The following is a 22,713-nucleotide window of genomic DNA, read 5'->3' on the forward strand; positions in this document are numbered from 1 at the left end:
TGCATAATACGTAATTTTAATTACACAAACATATCGACAGAAGTAAAAAACATATAAATTAAACAATTTGTCAAATTTTTAACACCTGCATTCGGAAACCCTACTTTATATAATAAACTTTCGGCTTTATAGAATATCCCTCGCCCGAATTAGTCCGTTTAATTGAGGTTTATTGTATTACACTTTGAACGATAGATTCGTTTAATTACATAAATCTATAGTTCACACTATGAACTATAGATTCGTTTAATTTCATAAATCTATAGTTCAAAATGCAATATTAATATATTCCTCAGTTTTTAACATAGATTAACAACATTCAAACACAACAGTTGCATCTGAGGTAGGACAGAACCAGGTTTGCTAGAACTGTTTTAGATGGACCCATAATTCATGTGCTGGAATGAACAATGACGATAAAGGTGCTATTTTTATTTTTAAATTTTGCTGTTAATTTAAAAAAAGAGCTTTTTTTATGAAATCTTTTAAAGTTTTAAAGCAGTGTTTCATATGCAATGAGACTAATTTTAACAAATAATGTCTATGTAAAGCAAGATAATCTATAGAATAATAAAATTATATTATTAGTTATTTTTAAGCAGTAAAAATAACAGTGATTTCTCTCCAGCCCGTGGCAAAATGAATCAAAGTGCAAGTTTTTATACATATATAAAAATGATATGATTTACAATATATATATATATATATATCTTTTTTTCTTTCAAATATCTGAATTTATCGCAAAATATATATGTATCTAATAAATTTTGTTAATAAGTTAATAAGTTATATGGATAAATTTATAAATATTTATAACTTATTACATATCTAATAGGTATTAAAAAATGAACGTTAAAATATTAAATGTTATATCTTTATTTTTCAATAAATTTTCTTTTTTGAAATTTTATAAACTATTCTTGATTGGTATATAAAATACAGTATATTTAGGTTAATTTATCATTAATCTGATAAATATATTTGATTAATAGTTTAAAAACAAATTATAATTTTCAAATTCAACAGGACCATATATTTATAATTCTGGTTGGATTAACAATATGGTCAAAAGAAGTATGTGGAGATCATCACCATCATCATAATACACAATTGGGCGATTGGTGGAAAGAATGGTGGAGGGAATACATTAAAGATGTAACTGATCCAACAGTTGTGCCTGTTAAATGTCCAATATGTCCTACTTTTGTTCCTCCTACTAGACCACCTACCAGACCTCCAACACCACCAACGAGACCTCCAACCAGGCCTCCCACTAGACCTCCAACATTACCTCCTACAAGACCACCAACAAGGTGATGAAAACAATCGTGGCATTTTATGTAGTAATTTTTATGTATCAAAGTGTTTGAATTTCATCTTTTAAGCATAAATTTAGATCAGTACTTAAATCAGTATTATGAATAATAGTTTATTATCTTAAACTGTTTTTTCTAATTGCTGATAATTTTTCTACATTATCGCTTTAATTTAATTCGGATGAAAATTTTTCATTTTGTGTTAATTCTAGACCTCCAACAAGACCACCTACAAGGCCACCTACAAGACCTCCAACAAGACCACCCACAATTCCCTCCAACAAGACCACCTACAAGACCTCCAACAAGACCGCCTACTAGGCCACCGACTAGACCACCTACAAGACCACCCACATTTCCTCCAACAAGGCCACCTACAAGACCTCCAACAAGACCACCTACTAGACCTCCAACAAGACCACCTACAAGGCCTCCAACAAGACCACCTACAAGACCTCCAACAAGACCACCTACAAGACCTCCAACAAGACCACCTACAAGACCTCCAACAAGACCACCTACAAGACCTCCAACAAGACCACCTACAAGACCTCCAACAAGACCACCTACAAGACCTCCAACAAGACCACCTACAAGACCTCCAACTAGACCACCTACAAGACCGCCAACAAGACCGCCTACTAGCCCACCTACAAGACCTCCAACAAGACCGCCTACTAGACCACCTACAAGACCTCCAACAAGGTAATGGATACAATCGTAGCATTTTTATGTAGTAAGTTTATAGTGTTTGAATTTCATCTTTTAAGCAGACTGATCAAGATCAGTACTTTAATTGTAACATTAAATAAATAAAATTTATAAGTCTCATGCCGATCCAGAGGAAAAAGCTTCATTCAAAGTTTATTTCCTTTTAATGAAACAGTGTCCGAGATAAATGAGGAAAAGTGATGAGAGTGTATTTAAGTTTACTTTAAATAACTTGCCTAATAGTTCATTCAGACAATATTACTGTTATTATGTACTGCAATTTACACAATAATATTAAAATATTTTTTATTAAATAAAGTTAATTAATATTGAACTGCCAACCCGGTGGCGCTCCAATCGTTTTTCAGAGACACATCTGTGTTTCTAACAGACACATTTTCAAGTTTTGTGCCTTTCCAAATGACGATTGACCTAAGCTTGTGGTAAGTTGTTCCGTTCAACTTTCGATTTTTGACCTTTATTGGTTTGAATCAATTGCGCCAAATAAATCGGCGTCGAACCGATTCACTTGGCGCAATCGACAGGATCTGAAACAAGCAGTCTTGTCACTAGTAGCGATTGTATAACTCTGTCATACTTATTTCGCTTTTTGGTACAGTCATGATGGTTGAACTCTCATTTGTTTGAATATCCTTTGTCACTAATTTGATCCGATTGCTAGTCTAGGCTCTCTACAGAATAACTACGCCCAGAAAAAATACTCAAAAATTGCAACGTTTGCTGCCCAAATCGGATCCGGAAATTGGTTTCCAGTCGATTTCTGAAACCTTGTCTGCAACAACACAGGAGATACTACAGTGTCGCATTGATTTATGAACTAAAATATTGGCCAAAGTTAACCGTCCTATGTCTATGACTGACTGGATACTGCCACGATTCAGGCAACCAAAAATCATGACCGATCAACTAACATCGATGCCGAAAATTGTTTTCACCACTTTGTTAAGGCCTACGTCATTTCTTTAACATAAAAGTGTACAGTGCATCTCGGGCGCTATGGTTATACAGTAAGATCCCGCTTAACGCTGCCCCGCTTAACGCTTACGCAGTAGTATTGAAATTCCCCGAGATCGTACGCAGTGTTGGGATCAAGGCATAATATCAAATTTTAAAGCTTATTATCTGCGACGGACATTCCGACAACTGATTGATAAAACAGATGGAGCAGATAAACAACCCATTAGAGATTTTTGGAAAAACTATAATATCATGAATGCTGTAGACAACATCAATCTTTCCTGGAATGAGGTGACCGAGAAATGTTTGAAAGGAGTATGGAAGAATGTATGGCCGGAGCTAAGCAAGGATGTTGACACAAGAGAATCCATTGTTGATGCCGACGAAATTGTCAAGCTAGCTAATGAAACAGGGTTGGATAATATAAATGCGCAGGCTATTGAAGAATTATTGCAAGTTACAACTGGAGAAAGTTTTTCCAACGACGATCTAGAAGAATTAGTAGAACAACAGGTGCATGAAGATGAAGAAATTAGCGTTTCTGAAGATGAGGAACAAAAGGAACTTTCAACGGATTTTCTAAAAAAAGTTTAGCCACTATAACGGAAATTATGGATCAATTTATACAAAATGATTTCAATTTTGATAGAAGTTCAAAGTCAAGACGAAGTGTCATGGATGCCATGTCTTGCTATCGACAACTGCTTGATGAACGAAACAGGAAAAGGCAAACGACATTAGATGACTTCTTCACAAAGAAACAAAAGATGTCAAATAAGGAAGAACCTTCCTCATCACAAACATAACTTCTTTACTCGAACTTTTTTTTTATTTTCATGAATGTTTTGTGAATAAATTTCGATATTGGTAATAAATAAGTCTATAATTAATGAAATAAAAAAATATTTAACAATAAATGTTACAAAATAAAACAAAAATAACTGACAAATTTTCTTATTCTTTGTTCTGTTTCACGTATCCCCCCTTATTTACATGTTAAGATGACCCCGTTTAACGCTGTTTCGTTTAGCGCTCTGTCATCAAGGAACGCATCCCCCGCGTTAAGCAGGGACTGTATACTGAAAACTCTAATTGCTGGAACGTAATCTGATATGACATCACTTGTGAGAAACTGAATGCTCGCTTTACGACGGATTTCCAGAAATCGTAAAAAGCATGTGTGAGGTCTTTTATATATGTAGACTTATTTCGAAAGCTTGAGAATTTGCTAATGTACATTTTTTAGAATTTTGTAATTAAGAAATTTAATAAATTTTAGAGGTTTTGTTTCTAAGGTTTAAAATGTCAGATACGTGATGTTGCCCAAAAAATAGTTAACAAAGATGTATTTTAAAATAATTTTAAGAATGGATATTTGTAAAAGAGACGCAAAATAATCTTAAAAAATATTTCAGTTAACTAACTTTTTGTGTATTTTTACTGTTTAATTGTAGCGTAATGAATTTTTGCTGCCAATACGGTTTATGGTCACTTCATAACTTATAAAATAATTTAATAATTTTTGCATGTAATATAAATAATAATAATAATAATAATAATAATAATAATAAGATTCATAATGAATTATTAAGTATAAACATAATTGTATACTAGAAGAAATTTAAAATTGATTTTTTTTTGTGTGTGTTTAGAAGTACAGTAAGACCCAGCTTAACGCTGCCTCGATTAACGCTGATTCGATATAACACGGCCTGCTCAAAGCCTAAAAAAATCTCAAAATTTACACTGATTCAAATTAACGCGGCATTTCATTGATTCGTATATAATAGGATTATTTACGAACACGAACAAATCAGCAAAAGGTGGAAATTTGTTGTAGAGCTGTACTTCCCTTAAATCTATGTTGTTTTGTGCAGTTTTGGAAAAATTTAACATCATGGATGCCATAGGAAATATTGACTTGGCTTGGAAGAATTAACTGATAAATGCATGAACGGAGTGTGGAAGAAGTTATGGCAGAAGGTATTCAAGAATTCTCAACGAGAAGAGCCTATCGCTACAGCAGGACTCTGAGATGTAGATAAGCAGGATATTGAGGATGTACTGCAGGTTTCTGGCGAGATACTGCAGGTTTCTTACAAACAACGACCTTCAAGAACTGGCAGAACAAGGAATTTATGTAGAACTGGAAAATAGTGATTCTGAAAACGAAGAATCCAAAGATTTCCTTATAAAAATTTTGATAACGATAACCGAAATCATCGATCAAATTGTAGCGAATGATCCAGATTTTGAAAGGAGGACAAAAGCGAGATCAGGCGTTTTGGATGCGATCTTCTGCTACCGACATTTGCTTAAAGAAAAAAACGACAAATGAAACTACACGACTTTATCGAAAAAAACAAGAATTTCAGAAAAGCAGGACCTTGATCACAAAAATTGATCTTTACATTTCTGTGTGCATATGTTTATGTGTTATTTAACATATATTATTATGCAAATTAATATAAAATAACTAAAAATTAAAGTAAAATCTGTGTATTTTTGTTCGCATGTTCCTTTTTCCCTAATGACCTCGATTAACGCTGTTTCGTTTAGAAAAGTTCTTAAAAAGTAATAACTTTTTAAATAGTTATCTTTAAATGTAGATTTTTGATTAAACTTTTGATACTTTTTATAACAAATTTGGTTCACGTAAAAGCTTTCAGATCATTGAAATGTTCTATCATTGAAAAAAGTTCTTGTATTGGTAGCTGTCTAACAAGGTCTATTCTTAGACCTGTAATTGTTCTTTGAAGTTCGTTTTAAAAGTTATATATGAAAATCACTTTTATAAGTACCGTACGGTAGCCATAAGCGAAAGTCTCTCTTTGCTGTTCTTTTAACAGGAGGAACACTAGTCGTTCTTTGATGTTTGATTGTAATCTAATTTTCTTGTCTTTCGGCTAGTAAATATGTAAAATTATTTCAGGAGTTCAGTGATAAACTAATAAGTAACTGTAGGCAACATACAATTGCAAGAAATGTCGTAAAATTGATAAATATAAAGAAGAATCGATCTTTACTTAATACTCCTTTCATTAGAATGACTTTGTTCTTTAATTTTTATTTTGCAATTATAAGACTTATTTTTTATGAAATTTTAAAGTTTAATCTCGCAAATTACATTTTGAAGTATTTTGCATCAATTTTAAATTTACAGATTATAGTCAAATTTAAAGATAAGCTTATTTTATTAGATTTCTCAGTATTAAGTTACACACCATTCTTTTGCTGATTTAAAATTCTAAATATAATTTATTCAATAATTCTTTATTCTTTAATTCGAAACGAAATGCTTTAAAATTATTGTCATTCATTTGTCATACTTCTATCAAAGATATCAGAGAAAATGTTTATAAATAAATGGTTATTTGAATCATAACGTGTATGATCATACACGTAATGATTCAAATATACGATAATACACGTAAATTAAATAATAAACAGAAATGTTATCTAAAAATTAAACAAACGTTGTTAAATTTAAATAAAGAAAGAATAAAACAATACAGTATTTTTAAAAAAACATTTATGAATTTTAGATCACAATATAGGTGTAATGAGGCTGTTATTTGTATGAAAAATAAATGCAAGTCATTGCAAGTCACACTGTATTCGATCGATATTACATATATCAAATATTAATTATTAAATGAAATCTCTGATCAAGGCCATTCCAAAAAATGTACTGTACATCTCGAGAGAGAAGCCATTTTTTTCACGAAATTTATTTTTTAATAAAAACGCACACAAAATAATACCTGAGCAACCAGTGTTTTTTATATTCCCGTCAGAGGCCATTGTTCAGAGGTTTGACTGTGTTTACTAATAAATTCTAATGGAATATTTTATTCATTTGTTTACTCCATGCTCCATGTTCTCAATTTGTTAAATTTAAATAAGTATGAGCATTTTTATTTTGAAATTAATTTTTGACAATTTAGCGCGATAAAAGTATAAAGTGTTCAAATTGACTGTTTCATTTTGAGATATAATTTATATATATTATAATTAATAATATATTCTGAAAAATATTATTTTCGTTATTACCAGACCGCCAACGAGACCTCCAACGAGACCACCAACATTACCTCCAACAAGGCCTCCAACAAGGTAATGAAACAACGGTAGCATTTTTATGTAGTATAGTGTTTGAATTTGATCTTTTAAGCAGATTGATCGAGATCAGTATTTTAATTTTAATATATATATATATGTGTGTGTGTGTGTGTGTGTGTGGACATGTTTGTGCCTATGTTTCACTCTGCAGCCAAAACTACACATTGCAAATGAATGGTGTTTGTGTATGGTTGTAGCCCCAAGTCTCCCATCGTTCACTATGGTGGTTGCGTCTCGATAGCTATAAGGGTGTGGGAGATATGGGGGTTGAAAGTGTTTGACTACGAAAATATGTGACGCTTCAATGAGAATGTTCCAGTTTTTTCTAGAAAGTTCCAGAATTTTTCTCACACATTCCTTACACATTTTCTCTGTCCTCACTCTCATTCTTCACCCCTACAACCTACCCCCTCTCATTTCTTTTTAAATTAATATTACGTTATAGTACATTTTTTTAAATAATCAAATAATTAAAAATATTAAATGATAAAACAAACAACGAATATTCTGGAAAGATTTAAATTACTTTAATAAGTTTTAACTTCAAGAATGTTCCATAATATTCTATATTATTTCAGAAACTTTTGGACGTTTCCGACACTAGGTTCAGCAACTGACTCTAGGTTCAGCGTGCACTATAGTGCACGCTGAACCTAGAGGTAAAATTTGGTACAGAGTTAGGGTACGTCATGAAAACGCACACTAAGAAGCGATTTTTCGAAATTCCCCTCGCGGGGGGAGAAGGAGAGCATTAACCTGAAGAACGGCTTCTACTGTACTATTTTAGATGCAAATTTTTGTATTTAATTACGTTTTAGTAGGGTGTGCAATGAGAATGAACACTAAAAAGGGATTTTTCGGATTCTCCCCCCCGCGGGGAAGAGGGAGAGCATTAAGTCTTAACCTGAAGAACGGCTTCTATTGTACTATTTTAGATGCGATTTTTTGTTTTTAATTACGTTTAGTCTTCATTGAGTACTTAGGGGTATTAAATTGATAACATTTCAGACATTGTTATAAATATTTTTATATATTTCGATTTTTTAACCAAATGTTCGAACCGTTTTAAATTCGAATTTGTTTTTGCATATTGGTTCGATTACAGAACAATTGTGAACGTTCCAGAAAATTTATCAAATTAAAAACAGTTCGTTTGATTCTCAGCAATTCTCATCATTCCCAACGGTAGGTGTTAAATAACAATTACTATGGTTGTTGAAATATTGAATGTAAATAGGGTTTGTTCGAAAAATCTGCGCGAGCGAAGCCGCGGGTAACTGCTAGTTAAATAAATAAAATTTTAACTAATAAACTTAATTTATAAATCTCATAGCCGTAGAGAAAAAGAAGCCACATAGAAAATGCCATTTAGAAATATATTTATTTTTCTTTAATGAAAGCTTAAATGAGAATTGTTATAGGCTACATTCACTTTATATACCTCTAAGGGAGATGATCTCCTTGCTATGAAATATATTCAAAATAATGCAAAACATTTGATGATTTTATTGTAGGACTATATTCGATGTTGGAACTGTAATAAATTCATGACTTTTGGAAATTATCGGTTGTATTATTAACATTAAACCATCATTTTACTTTTTTAGATTTTAAAATTGTGTTTAATATTATTATTCATATTATGCAGTTATATTTACAATATGCAGTTTTATGCATTTGTGTTGGAAAATGTTCATAAGTTTTTTCAAATAAATTGCTGTTTCAAAGTTTATTGTTAGGTTACCCGTAAAAATTATTAAAAATATACATGTGGCATTATACAGTTAGGTTATTAACGTCGATATTATATAATATTATTATTCAATTTTATTCACTAATTTAATTACTTAGTTAAAGAAAATATAATCCAATATGTCAGATGAAAATTAAAAGATAATAGCTTACATTAAGGGTTCTATTAATATGATAATGCATTAATAAATATGTAAAGAAATTATTACTTTTCACTACACATGAATAATTTAAAGGTCATGACATGACTACGCTATATCTGCTTTTTAATATTAATACTGTATATCTCATTTGAATGTCAGCTTTAATAATCATTTAAAATTGTGTACAGAATTATTCTTGTATGAAGTTTGTATAAAAATTTGATAATTTTCATTAGTATATAGGACTACAGTATCAGTTTATGCTATGGTAAATGCAAATTGAGGATGAAACATAACGCTTACCTGCAACAATGAAATTATTGATTGTTAGAGTACGATTTGCGGAATTGAGTTTTATCTTGCTTGTTAATGTCACTTAATTGTATTTGCTATTCTTGATGATGGAAGAAAAGTATCCACATGCACCAGTTTCCCCGTGCTTAAACTATAGGTTAACTTTTCACGATCGATTATTAAGATATCATTTCAATTTATAGGTATTCAATTTAACCTGAGGGTTTTGTTTACGTAATTCATAAAAATTTGGTAACAAATGTTTCCTTCTAATTCTCAGTTATTAGTTAAATCCGGAGAAATCTGTACATTATGCCATTCTTCTAGTAGGTTTTGTTGTTTTTTTCGTATAAAATCAGTGTTAATAAGATATCTAGTTTGATTATTGTTAAACGCGATTCTTATTGTTAGATTTGGCGTTTTCGATAATTAAACTATCTCTAGTATATCTTCTTGAGTTAAATTTTGTAAATTTAATATACTGGTAATAAATTTAAGTATTTCTGCTCTTGAAGTGGTTTTGTGAATTGGGTAATTATACATAATTATATTACAGCGATGCTCGTTTATCAGCAAGTCCATTTTGAATTGAATATAATCTTTGCCAGTTTGTAATTTCTCTACCTGTTGTTTCAAGCTATCAACCTGCTCCTCCATTTTTATCTGATTTTCCTTCGTTTCACGAATATTTTCGTAAATAATGTCAAGTTCTTGTTTAATATTAACCATTTGATTAAAGAGTTTGTCATTGGTGGTGTTAATCAAATCCAATATTTTATTCCATATCACTGAAGTAAAAGAAGGGAAGATCTGGAAGATTATCCGGTGTATTAATCGGAATTTGGTCAGAAATGGTTGACTCACCTGGGGTGCCGTTTGCACTAGTCTGCGGTTATAATTTACTTCATTAATAGGTTCTTCATAAAGGTTTTTTTCCGAGCTGAAGTTATAGTCCATTATTGTCCTAGAATTTGATGAAGATGACTGGTCTGGCACGATTTAATGGGGGTTTTCCCTGCTTGGGTGGAGAACGTTGCATAATTGTTATTATTGTTATTGCCGATATAAATTATATTAATTAATAACAAGATTAAGCTTTTAGCAATATAAAATAATCAAAAACGATTAATTCTTATTCTTAGTACGAGTAACCAGGTGCACAAGAGCAACAATGAAATTATTATAAGTTTCCTCTTCTCTTTTTATATATACATACTCTTTATATATATATACACAGACTACTAAACTGCATATACAGACTATATTCAGTTTAGTAGAATCTGATTAATTTAAATTATTGGATAAATTGTAAGACAAATTTCCGGATCGGATTAAGTCCGAATGCATCATCCATAGAGAATTAATAGCTACTGATTAGGAAGGAGATTGAAAACCAAGGGACTTATTCAAAATCTCAGCCTCAATCCAGTGAGATGTTGCCGGAAGTGACGCAACTGTTCGCGTTTTCGAGTGAACACACTCTGACTACCGGGTTATCGGGAAAGAAAAACAAGAAAAATGGCGATGATGTGGACTTCCACGTTGCATTAAATTTATTTTTGAACTTATTTAATGAGAACGACGTAAAATGAAAGGGAAAAGAGAAAAAGGGATGAAGATTTTTTAAATTTCCGTTTGACTTATAAATAACTAAACCAATCCTAAGATTACACTATAACAACTAAAACAAATTTATGGATAAAAAGATTCATAAACCTGAGAACAGAACAAACCTTGGGGTACGAACTCACGAGTGTCGACAACGAAGACATCTTTAGATCTATAACAGTCTAATATCCCCGTTAGCCGTAATATAAATTGTTATGTGTTATTATACCCCTTGAAATTAATATTGGATTAAATTGAATTGATGGAATAAAGCACCGCGGCACTTGATGATCAGCCAAGGGAGATCCTCCCGGGAAGAATTTCTATCGGAAACTAACACCTAATATCTCGTATGTCTAGGGTCCAGTTTTCTGTGAGTGTTAGACATGTACAGAAAACCCGAAACACTCTACTTGGCTAACCTGCTGGTGAGACGCAAAATTACGTAGGTTGGTCGTAGGTTTGCGTCTCAATGGTTTTAATTGCAATTCAATTGGTTGCAATTCAATGGTTTTAACCATTTTGCTACTGTGTGCGAAATATTAATACTGTGTTTTAAAAATACGGTAAATTCGAACTTTTTACTATGAATTTCAATAATTCAAAGCTATTATATCTCAGATTTCGAAAAAGAAATTCAGACAAAATAGCAGATAGTTAATTCAATACGTATTATCGAATGCTCGCGTTTCAAGATTTCACCAAACACGTAATTCTGGGGCCTAGGAGAAATCACCACGGTTTAACTGAATTTGAGTCAAGATCGCGGAATTGTTATGATGCTTAAAACAATGTTTTGGGTGAAAGCATTTTGCTAAAAATTAAGTAGATAAAGTTTTTATTTAGAATTCTTCGTTCAATTGCAACCCTAATTGCATCATTGAATTTAACAATGGAGAGGTTGCAGCCGACGTTTTTAACGCGAAAACGTGTACGTCGGACGTTCAGCGCCGCCTGTAAGCCTAGAAGTTTCATAATGGCGTTTGGAATGTCGAGCATGATTCCACTGACGTTCAAAACGCTATTGTCAAACTTCTAGCCTTACAGGAAGGCGGCGCTGAACGTCCGACGTACACGTTTTTGCGTTAAAAACGTCGGCCGCAACCTCTCTATTAAAAAATTTTTAAAATCACGTACCACAAGGTATAAATTGCCTTTTGAAATTTTAAAGTTATAACCCTTAAATTCAGAAGTCAAATTACCAAAATAGGTTGTAAAAATGAAATTTTTAGCTTTATTAATATTACTTTAAATTTAAATTTCTATTTTAATCAATAATACCAGAGATATAAACCTGGAGAGGTCTTTCGGGGACACTTAGTATATAGTACTAGAAATATTTTTATATTAAACATTCAATCTTCTTATAGTAAATAATTTTCCTAGTAAATGTTTACTGAATTTTATAATCTTTGAGATATAAACGATTTTTAGTACAGAATTTTTATTTCATTATCTTATTATATTTCTCTTTTTTTCTATAAAACCGCTTTTATACTCGCTATTAGTTTCTTTGTTGTATTTAAAAAGCCTCGGATCAAAATTTTCATGAAATCTTTACAGTTATCGATATATTGATCAGTTCAACTGTATTCGATATTAACACTTGTACTTTATGGTTACTTGTGCTTAACTTTAAGAATGATTTAGCATAAATAATTTATATTTGAATCAATATAGATTATCTTGATAAAAGATTTAATTAATATATTTATTGAAATATAAATTATTTAAATTAAATTTTATTTTAAAAAGAACATTTTTTAAATAATCCAGCAACCAGTTATGTAACTTTATACCGGCAAAAAAGTTAAAATTGTATTTGGCTCCATCTGTTATGATACTTTACTGTAAAATCTTTTCGCAATTTTATAATAATTAATTATAAAACGCCAAATTTTATCGAAATTATAAATACCAATAACGATTAAAATCTGTATTCTGTCTTACCAAAAAATGAGATATGATAGGCTTTATGACACCATCTCTATCTCTATCCCCTTGAGCTTTACCCACCACAATTTAACATCATCAATCCCGTCTAATACACAAACGTCCCTGAATAATTTCAGAAAGTTTCGACAGAAGACACAGGAGTTATTAAGCTTCAAAATAAACAAAATCGTGCCTCCCACACACTTAACATCTATAAATACAGTAAAATACCGCAAGTTTCTTTCCTCCACGTTTCAAGGTCCTGAGTGAAAAATGTAACAGTAATTTAAGGAGAATTTACAGAATTTACATTGCTTATAGCGATGTAAGTTCGTGTAAATATAAACGTTTTACTGTATGAAATTTCTTCAAATTCAAGCCCAATTTATTAATAAGTTTTATTTTTAATAACATCAGCGAAGTTTTAAATTGCAAAATTTCATATTTGATTATATATAATTTACTATGTTAATGTCATTATTGCATATTTTCTAGAACAAAATAAATACTTTAGCATGTTTATTCAAAGAATGATATAGTTCAGTATAGTAGAAAATTGTTAAATATGTAAATTAGTGTAAAATTCACTACAGTAAAGTTAAAATCAAAGATTTAATAATAAATTACACTCAGAAAAATAAAGTATAATTGTACTTTAGTTTTCTGAAGTGTATAGTACTAGAAATATTTTTATACAAATACAAATGACTACCGGTACATTGTATTTCAATATTTAACATACTAAATATACGTAATAAAATATAAAAATTACTCCCTATACAAGCTCAGAAAAAAGAATCCTACATTGGTTGTTTTGGCATGGTCTTAGACACTGATGTCCTTCACAAACAAAATCTTTTACATGAGAAATGTGATATTAATATGGATGAAATGTTAAGACGAAAATGTATACCTATCCAACGCAAAATAAAAAAAGTAAATATTTTATATGTTAATTTAAATTATTTAGATTCGTTTGTATTGTAAAACAAGCAAAACTTTTATAAGAAAAGCAAAACAAAAATGGAATTTTTATCATCTTAAATATTTTATACATATTCTATTGGATTCCAGATTTTTCGTGCGTTAAATACCAATTTTATACTTGAAGAAATTGAATATATCAATAGAATTTTTCAATTTGCATTACTACTGCTTGCCATCAGCAAAGCATCTCACAAAATTGTAGTAATACTTTCTCAGGAATAAATCGTTTGTTTAAAAAAACAGAAATCAATTTTTACAGAAATTTCGAAAGCGAAGATGTAAATACGATTAGTAAATTATTTTCAAAATATTATGGATCAAATAATACCTTAATATTAACTTTTATATAAATTAGTAATGGTTAATGTTACCTACAAATTTCAGATCTAGAAAAAGATTGAGACATCATATAAAACTTTTAATATATTTTAGTAAGTTTAAGAACTTTAATAATAAACTTTTAGTAAATTTAAAATCCTTTAAAATCATTTTACATTTAGAATGATCCAATATTCAATTAACCATTTTTAAATGAATAACTGATAATTGATTAAATTTTTGTTTCATCATTTAAACACTCTGTTGTTTATAAACTGCGAAATATTCCATTTCTTGCTTAGTACATAAATCAGAAAGCTTCGACATATAAATTGCTGATATTTTTACACAAATTGTTAAACTGCTTTAAACAGTACAGTTCACTGGGTTTTAAGCCACTCTGCATTTAACTAATTAATAAAATTTGATATGCTTAAATAGTTAATGATTAGTACATCTCATTGTTCATAACTTTAAATATCCATTATAAAAGTGCAAGTTATTTCGAACGTTTTGAAGATTTTGCCTCTCTTATCTAAAAGTTAGCATTTGACTTTTGTGTTTATAGTATAACATTATAGCTTCTTTTTTATATAAAAATTGAATTTTTTTAAATGTTGATTTTCTACTTTTTTAATTCATTTCGATTCAATATTACATTTATATTTTCAATAAGTGATATGTTCAATCCAGCTGCCTGGCGAAAAGTTTCGTGTTAACGAAAAAGTTAACATTTTTGATTTTTCACACCAAAACTTCAAAATTATATTAATTAGAACGGTAATCTATTTTGATAATATTCACTACTCATATTAAATGGATAGAATTTTAAAATTAATAATTATAGTTGTTTAAGCGAGAGTTAAAAGGCACATGGCAAGCAGTGACCAATCATAGGAATGAGATCTTTCCACTTCAAAAAGCACTTCTGACCTGTTATAGCTTGTGTTTATAGATTGCGAAACAATGTTCTAGAATTGAACTTGAGTTTTTCTCAGTACATTCAGAAAAGCTGTAATTGCTTTTAAACAAAAAATAGCAGTTGTGACAATGGAAATGACGTTTACGACCCGCACGTTCTAAGCGATCAGCTAATATCTTATTTGTGGAATGACGTCAAGTTTATCTTTTGCCGAAACAAGTATAGTAATAATAGTTTTAGTCGTAGTAGAATTTATTAAATAAATAGTGAAGTATCATAAAATTAAATTGAATCTTATAAGAAAAATAAATCTAACGAAGATGCGAAAAATATTTATATATTTCGAAAAAAATTTGATAAAAATGAATAACAGTGTAAGGGATGCGGTTTCAGTGTAAAGTGAAAAGAAAATATATTCTTAAAGATAATTTTTATTGCTGCATATTATTAAAAATCCGTACAATTTCTCTAAAAACATATTCCAAAGCATTGATAAAATAAGCAATCTTTATGCCAGAAGTCAATAATCTGATGTGATTTTTTTCAGAATAGCAAAACCATTAAATTTTTATTACTCTCTTTACTGTTCATTTATGACCTATTACTTTTGTGTTATTTTTTATCGTCTTCATAACCTTAACTAAGTATTGACGAAATTAACTGTTTCAGTATCAAGCTTTAATGTTACCCCATAAACTTCTCATGAACCAGAAGGATTATTAAGTATTTTAATAATTATTATATAATTAACTAAGATAAATTTTATTAATTTCTATGAGTGACAACTTATAGGTCTTTCTTATATTTTCTCAACATTAGAAAGTTCAACAATGCACTCTTCTTTTTGTAAAATATAGCTGTTTCATTGCATTACTTTTTTATTCTTTAAAAGTGCAATGATTCTAAATTATTTAAAAATAGAGAAACATAAACAGAAAAACCTAAATTAAAATAATAATTAAGAAACAAACCTAATAAATGTAATTTGAAAAACTTATATACAGTAAACTCCCGATTATCCGGGCTAATGGTGGGGAGCGGTGGCACGGATAATCCGAACTATAATTATTTATTTCTAAAATACAACATATTATACATTTCTAAAGCAGACAATTATTTTAACATGTTTAATGCACATTATTAAAAAAAATCCGTGATTTTGGTTCGCTTGCAGGAATCTTTTAATGATTTTTTAATATCAGTTCGAATTTTTCTAAGAGCTATTGTGTCATTATACTCGAATTCCCATTGGTCGATGTATTCCAACAAAGTGTCAACAAAATTCAGGGCCGTGTTGTGACTAATGCGATTGATAATTTCTTTTCTACTTTCAGCTTCATTCTCTTCCTCTTATGGTTGTATGAGATTGGAAATAATATCCGCGTCACTCATTATTTGAAAGCCTCCATCATATGAATCGTGTTCTAACCACTCCTCAATATTTTCTCTATCACATTTTCAAAGCCATGTAAATTTGTACTTAGCTCACTTATTTCAGATACTGTTTCACTTGTCTCGGGCTTGATAGAATCCAAAAAATCCCCTTCTACATTTGGTAGAATTTTCCTCCACGATCGAACGAGTGTTATTGGCTTTATTTTGTTCCAAGATTGAGTTACACCATGTAGCGCATCCAGTATTGTCATTTTTTTCCAAAATTTAATCAAATAATTACCTTCATTACATTTTTTAAATTAAATTCATGCACGGATAATCCGGAAACCGGATAATCCGCACACGGATAATCGGGAGTTTACTGTATCATTTATTCTAACGTTGTTTTATTCACGTTCCTGAATTTTAATTTCAGTCATATTATCATATGGGATTCGGATAGATAAATTATTAAAATAAAAATAATAATTAAATAAATACAATGCATACAGGGTGTCATGAAAATGGTAGTAAACTTCACCAGTGTTTGTAGAATGACAGAACTTTGGTCCCACAAACAGGTATCAAGAAATGCACCGTTGAGGAGCTAGACAGGTTTTATTATAATGAGTGACATTAGGTATGTATTTTAAACTCTGCAACCTGAACCTTCTGTAGATGAAAGAAATGAAACTCTTCCTTGTGCAGTATCCACAAGACTCTCTTGTGAACCATCCATATTGAGATTTCATAATATTGCATGGGTCAGGCTTTTTTACATCAAATCTTCATACGCGCAATGCTCATTGAACAGATTTCTGAGGTATCAAATACCGACCTAGCATTCCAACGATGGGTTTTCGGCCACCTGCTTTTAGGACTATAATTGTTCGTGATATCTGTCTACACACATTTGTGAAATTGGCACTAGAGTTTTTTTAGTTACGTTCTTGATATTTGATTTTTTTTTATATTTAGTATATATGTGCAGCTTTAGGATTACTTTTGGTTTTAGTATTAAAACTTCATTTGATTGTAAAGAAACTTTTAGCTTTAGTTCAATTAAATTAGAACTACGATAATATATTCTTGAAAATGATTAAAACAATATCATTATACTACAATAATCGAAAGTGACATGCAACTGTTGGAGGCGTACTTCTTGTAGCATACAGTATCTGACAAGCATGAATTTTGAATGAAAAGCTTAGATAGAGTTAATTATGACCTTCAAAAATGTTTAAAGTATTGTAAAAGATAATTAGAAAAGATAAATTTATTACATTGATGTCCATGCAGTAAGTAATAACTTAATTTTATCCATAGCAACTAAGATACAGCATTATCACGATACCATTAATACCGCAATTTTGTATTATGCTTTCATATCATCAGGTTTTATTGAAGTTTTCGTTTTCTTGAATGTAACTCTCGAAAGATTTCTAATTAATTATCGTTGTAATATTACACGAGAAAGAAACTGCATATTTTTTTTTATAATTTGCAACATTGAGTGCAACATTACATTGCAACAATTATAATTTTATTGCGTTTGCATTAAACAATGCAAAATGCAATAAAAAGAATTTCTACATTTCTTATTTAAAATTTTAAGAAATAAGTATTTTAAGTAAAGTTTGGAAAACAATAATATAAAATAGAACTTTTAAGAAAAATTAATAATGAAATTATAGATAAAAGCAACATTAAATTTATTAAACTAACAATAAAAATCAAAGTACATTTTTAACTTTGCATATTTTAATAAAATTAAAACGAAATACGATTATTTTTAAATATGTCGATCAGTATTTTGAATAATAAAAGTACTTTTTAATTTGAATATAATTCTAAAAACTTCTCTTCAGAGAAGTTTAATCAATGTTAAACCATGAATATTTTATGAATGTTGAAATTTCATGGTGATAAAAAAAGCTTTTAGGAAAAGACAATTAATTAAAATTCCTGGAATGACAAATATATACTTGAAAACAAGATATTTTATTCAGTGATTTTTTGGGCTGCAATTTGAATAAATGGTAATCCTATAAATTCGCACTGTCGCCCGTCGTCTGTCTGTCGGTCCTTCCTCAATCTTGAGAACGGAGTTAGATAGATGAAAGCGGTTGATCAGATATGGACAGACTATATACGAATTTCTAATACAAACTGGACGTCACGTTATTTCAATTTAAACTTTTTCCTGAAAGAAGTTGGATAGATGACTGGCATGACTCTATTGCTAACCGGAAAAGTATGATGCACAGGGGCAAGACACTACTAATTTGAGGTGGAGAGCATATATTTTTAATTAAATAAATTTTAAAAATATGATTAAGAATTGCAGCCCAGCATTCAGACGATGTTATAATAAATATTTGCTTGTTGTCAATTAAAACTAAAATATACAAGTTGAAATACTTGCAAGTTTTAATTTTAATAATCAAAGAAAACTTCTTTCAATTTTTTCTATCTTTGCCGATTAAAAATGAAAGAATAATAGGAAGTAAAGATTCTATTCTTATAGGATATTGAATGTTTATTATCAAATGCCTTGTTATCAAAGTAAATTAAGTTTATCCACATGACAAAATGAAATTCAGCAAATTGAATTATTGAATAATTTTTCAATATTTTTAATAACAGAAAAGATTAGTTAAAGTTTTAAAATGAAAACAAACTCGTAATATATAATTTCAATTTTTAATACTCTTTTTTTGATCTAAAAATCTATAAATTGTTCTCCTTTGTTGTCTCTATAAGGCAAGTTTTTATATTTTTCTATTTTTTATAATTATATAATTATTGCATTCTTGCTCATCCAATGCACTTATCTTGTCAGAAATTCACTTTGATACTCCATAATCATTTCCTTGTTTTCTAATTTTCCTAAGTCAAACCTACCTTTATCTCTGTTTGTGAACTTTAACAATATATTCACTATAGTTTAATCACTGCAAGATAATAGTTACAATCATAACCAGCATTTCTGAAGATTCTTACGGATAAATTTCCTGAATCGAAAGTTAATTAGTTTAGCTGGTGTTTATAACAGCCTCTAGAGTCCTCCAAGGTACACTCGTGTATTGATTTAAACAGAAATTTACCAGATAATATAAAATGACAACGCTTTGTTTGTTATCAAGAATATGAAAATATTCAGTTCGTCACAATAATTTCTACGAAAGAACGGAATAAATTAATAAGAAATTCTTTCATTTTAAACGAAAATTGTATTGTATTTTTAATAAAAGTTTTGTATATACTTTCTATATAGTTAGAGAGAGTAACATTATTTTTAAGTTAATGGAATAATCATGCATAAATGATTTGCTAATATATTAGTACAATATCAAATGCAGTAATCCCGGATAATTATTATAGCTAATATTAATCGTAAAAAAATTGATGAGATAAACATTCAATTCGAATTTTAAAAAATAAATTTCGTAACTAATGAAATGCTATTTTCGTCAATATTCATTGTTAAGCTTGTTGCAACGATGAAGTAATAAGATAAAATCTATGATATTCATTTTACTTCGGTGTGACAATTTCTGTATAAGGATGAATAAAATACATGAAAAACTGCTAAAAAACGAAACAAATTGGAATAATCTAATTACTTTGCAATCACAAAAATTAAATTTTTTTAAACTAAATATTTATCGTTGATAAAATAATACTTTGACAATCTTATTTTCTAGTGTTGCATTTATATAGAAGATTACAGAAATGGGAACATCAGAATGAAAAAAAAAAAAAAAACATATTTGCTTCTTCTTTATGTATATAATAGAAAGCAAGAATGTTTGGTTGTATGTTAGAGGTAATCCCAGAATCTACAGAACCTATTTTTAAAATTCTTTCACTATTGGAAAGCAGACATCTTTCGCATGAACATAAGCTATATAGTATTTTCATATTAAAAAAGGAAAATACATGAGAACAATGTTTTTACTACGACATTTATCATTTATCGTGGTATTACGATTTGTTTGTTCCTTTCAAGGTATATCTCCTTCGCCATCTAGTGGGTTTCTTTAAACTTATTATCTTATGTATTCGGTTTCGGTTTTAATTCGTGCATATCGGGTAGTTGTGTATATTGTTTATAATCGTTCGTTTCTTATAACAACTTTCTTATGTTATCAGATATCTACCTACATAAAATTAAATTCTTTCGGTTACTTTTCAACTGCACACATGTGTGAGTGAGCATTATCAATGAATAAATGCCTAGAAGAAAGTCGCAATTGTCACAAAATACATCCGTGTCAAAGAACCATTGGAGAGATTATTACTTTTCAATTTATATAAGCTACCCTAAAACTCGGATCTCTCCTTCCTTCACTCTAATTTTATCTCTCTTCCCCCAAAATCTCAAATTTTTTGACCGATCTGGACAAATTTTGAATAGTTATTCTATAATCTTCCAACAAATATACACTACTTTAAAACTCAAATCCTCATTTTTTTTCCTCCTAATTTCATCCCCACAAATTGCCAAACCCTTTAGTTGATTTTCACCAAAATTTGCATAGTTACTCTCTGCCACCCTGCAGGAAACATATGCAACCCTATAACAAGGACAACTCAACCCTCTTCCTGAATTCCCGGGCAACGCTGGGCATTCTTTGCTAGTAATATATATTCAGAAAATGGTGATAATATTAATTGTTTTCTTTATCCGAAACATGAATTTCACATAAAGTTTATTTATGTTATTGATAAATTTTATTTTAAATAGTTCGATCACTTAAAAAGAAAATTCTTACAATAAATTTAGCATATTATGCCACTAATTAAATTATGTGAATCTTGTGTATATTTTATATAGTACAAATATGCGCTATGCAAAATTTAATAAAAATTAATGATTGTTATAAAAAGAACTGTAAACTCTTTTGTATACTATGTATTAGATTGTATACTATGTCTGATTGTATACTATGAGTTAGATTTCACTCTTTATGAAAACATAATTATATTATATGTATTTCTTTGAAAGAAAATAGCATTTTTAATATGTTTTTCAGTTTTTGCACATTTTAAAAAATTTTTATACATTTAAATTTGTAAAATACGGAATAAACTTTACGATTTAATTAATATCATCAATAATATTGTATTATCTTACAACTGCTTTTCTAAATGATACTAATTTTTTACATTATCGATCTATTTTATTTTAAAAGAAGATTTTTCGTGTTCTATTAATTCTAGGCCACCTACAAGACCTCCAACTAGACCACCTACTAGGCCTCCTACAAGACCACCAACAAGACCACCTACTAGACCACCTACAAGACCTCCAACTAGGCCACCTACTCCAACAGACCACCTACAAGACCTCCTACTAGACCACCTACTAGGCCTCCTACAAGACCTCCAACTAGACCACCTACTAGGCCTCCTACAAGACCTCCAACTAGGCCACCCACATTACCTCCAACAAGACCACCAACAAGACCGCCTACTAGGCCACCTACTAGACCACCTACAAGACCTCCAACTAGACCACCTACTAGGCCTCCTACAAGACCTCCAACTAGACCACCTACTAGGCCTCCTACAAGACCTCCAACTAGGCCACCCACATACCTCCAACAAGACCACCAACAAGACCGCCTACTAGGCCACCTACTAGACCACCTACAAGACCTCCAACTAGACCACCTACTAGGCCTCCTACAAGACCTCCAACTAGACCACCTACTAGGCCTCCTACAAGACCTCCAACTAGGCCACCCACATTACCACCAACAAGACCGCCTACTAGGCCACCTACTAGACCACCTACAAGACCTCCAACTAGACCACCTACAAGACCTCCAACTAGACCACCTACTAGGCCTCCTACAAGACCTCCAACTAGGCCACCCACATTACCACCAACAAGACCGCCTACTAGGCCACCTACTAGACCACCTACAAGACCTCCAACTAGACCACCTACTAGGCCTCCTACAAGACCTCCAACTAGGCCACCCACCTTACCTCCAACAAGACCACCAACAAGACCGCCTACTAGGCCACCTACTAGACCACCTACAAGACCTCCAACTAGACCACCTACTAGGCCTCCTACTAGCCTCCACAAGACCTCCAACTAGGCCACCCACATTTCCTCCAACAAGGCCACCTACAAGACCCCCAACCAGACCACCCACATTCCCTCCAACAAGGCCACCTACAAGACCCCAACCAGGCCACCACATTCCCTCCAACAAGACCACCTACAAGACCACCA

At 30.6% G+C, this 22,713-nt stretch overlaps 1 protein-coding gene across 1 annotated transcript; it reads left to right on the top strand.

Moving 5' to 3' along the window:
* Positions 1-1,061: 1,061 nt before the first annotated feature.
* On the top strand, positions 1,062-22,659 carry LOC136973432 (uncharacterized). Its single transcript, XM_067268154.1, has 6 exons — positions 1,062-1,074; positions 1,164-1,313; positions 1,529-2,021; positions 7,062-7,121; positions 21,800-22,051; positions 22,087-22,659. The coding sequence occupies exons 1-6, from the start codon at positions 1,062-1,064 to the stop codon at positions 22,574-22,576; spliced, it is 1,458 nt and encodes a 485-aa protein (XP_067124255.1). The 3' UTR covers positions 22,577-22,659.
* The last annotated feature ends 54 nt before the right edge of the window (positions 22,660-22,713 follow it).

Source organism: Centruroides vittatus, unplaced genomic scaffold (assembly GCF_030686945.1).
Source record: "Centruroides vittatus isolate TY-2023 unplaced genomic scaffold, ASM3068694v2 contig_3175, whole genome shotgun sequence".
NCBI classification, from domain to species: domain Eukaryota; kingdom Metazoa; phylum Arthropoda; class Arachnida; order Scorpiones; family Buthidae; genus Centruroides; species Centruroides vittatus.

What these genes read in the sequence shown, in the direction of transcription:
- LOC136973432 (XM_067268154.1), top strand. An exon ending in CCTACAAGACCACCAACAAG is followed by an intron (nt 1,314 to 1,528) that starts GTGATGAAAACA and finishes TGTTAATTCTAG; the next exon opens with ACCTCCAACAAGACCACCTA. An exon ending in CCTACAAGACCTCCAACTAG is followed by an intron (nt 22,052 to 22,086) that starts GCCACCCACATA and finishes ACCACCAACAAG; the next exon opens with ACCGCCTACTAGGCCACCTA.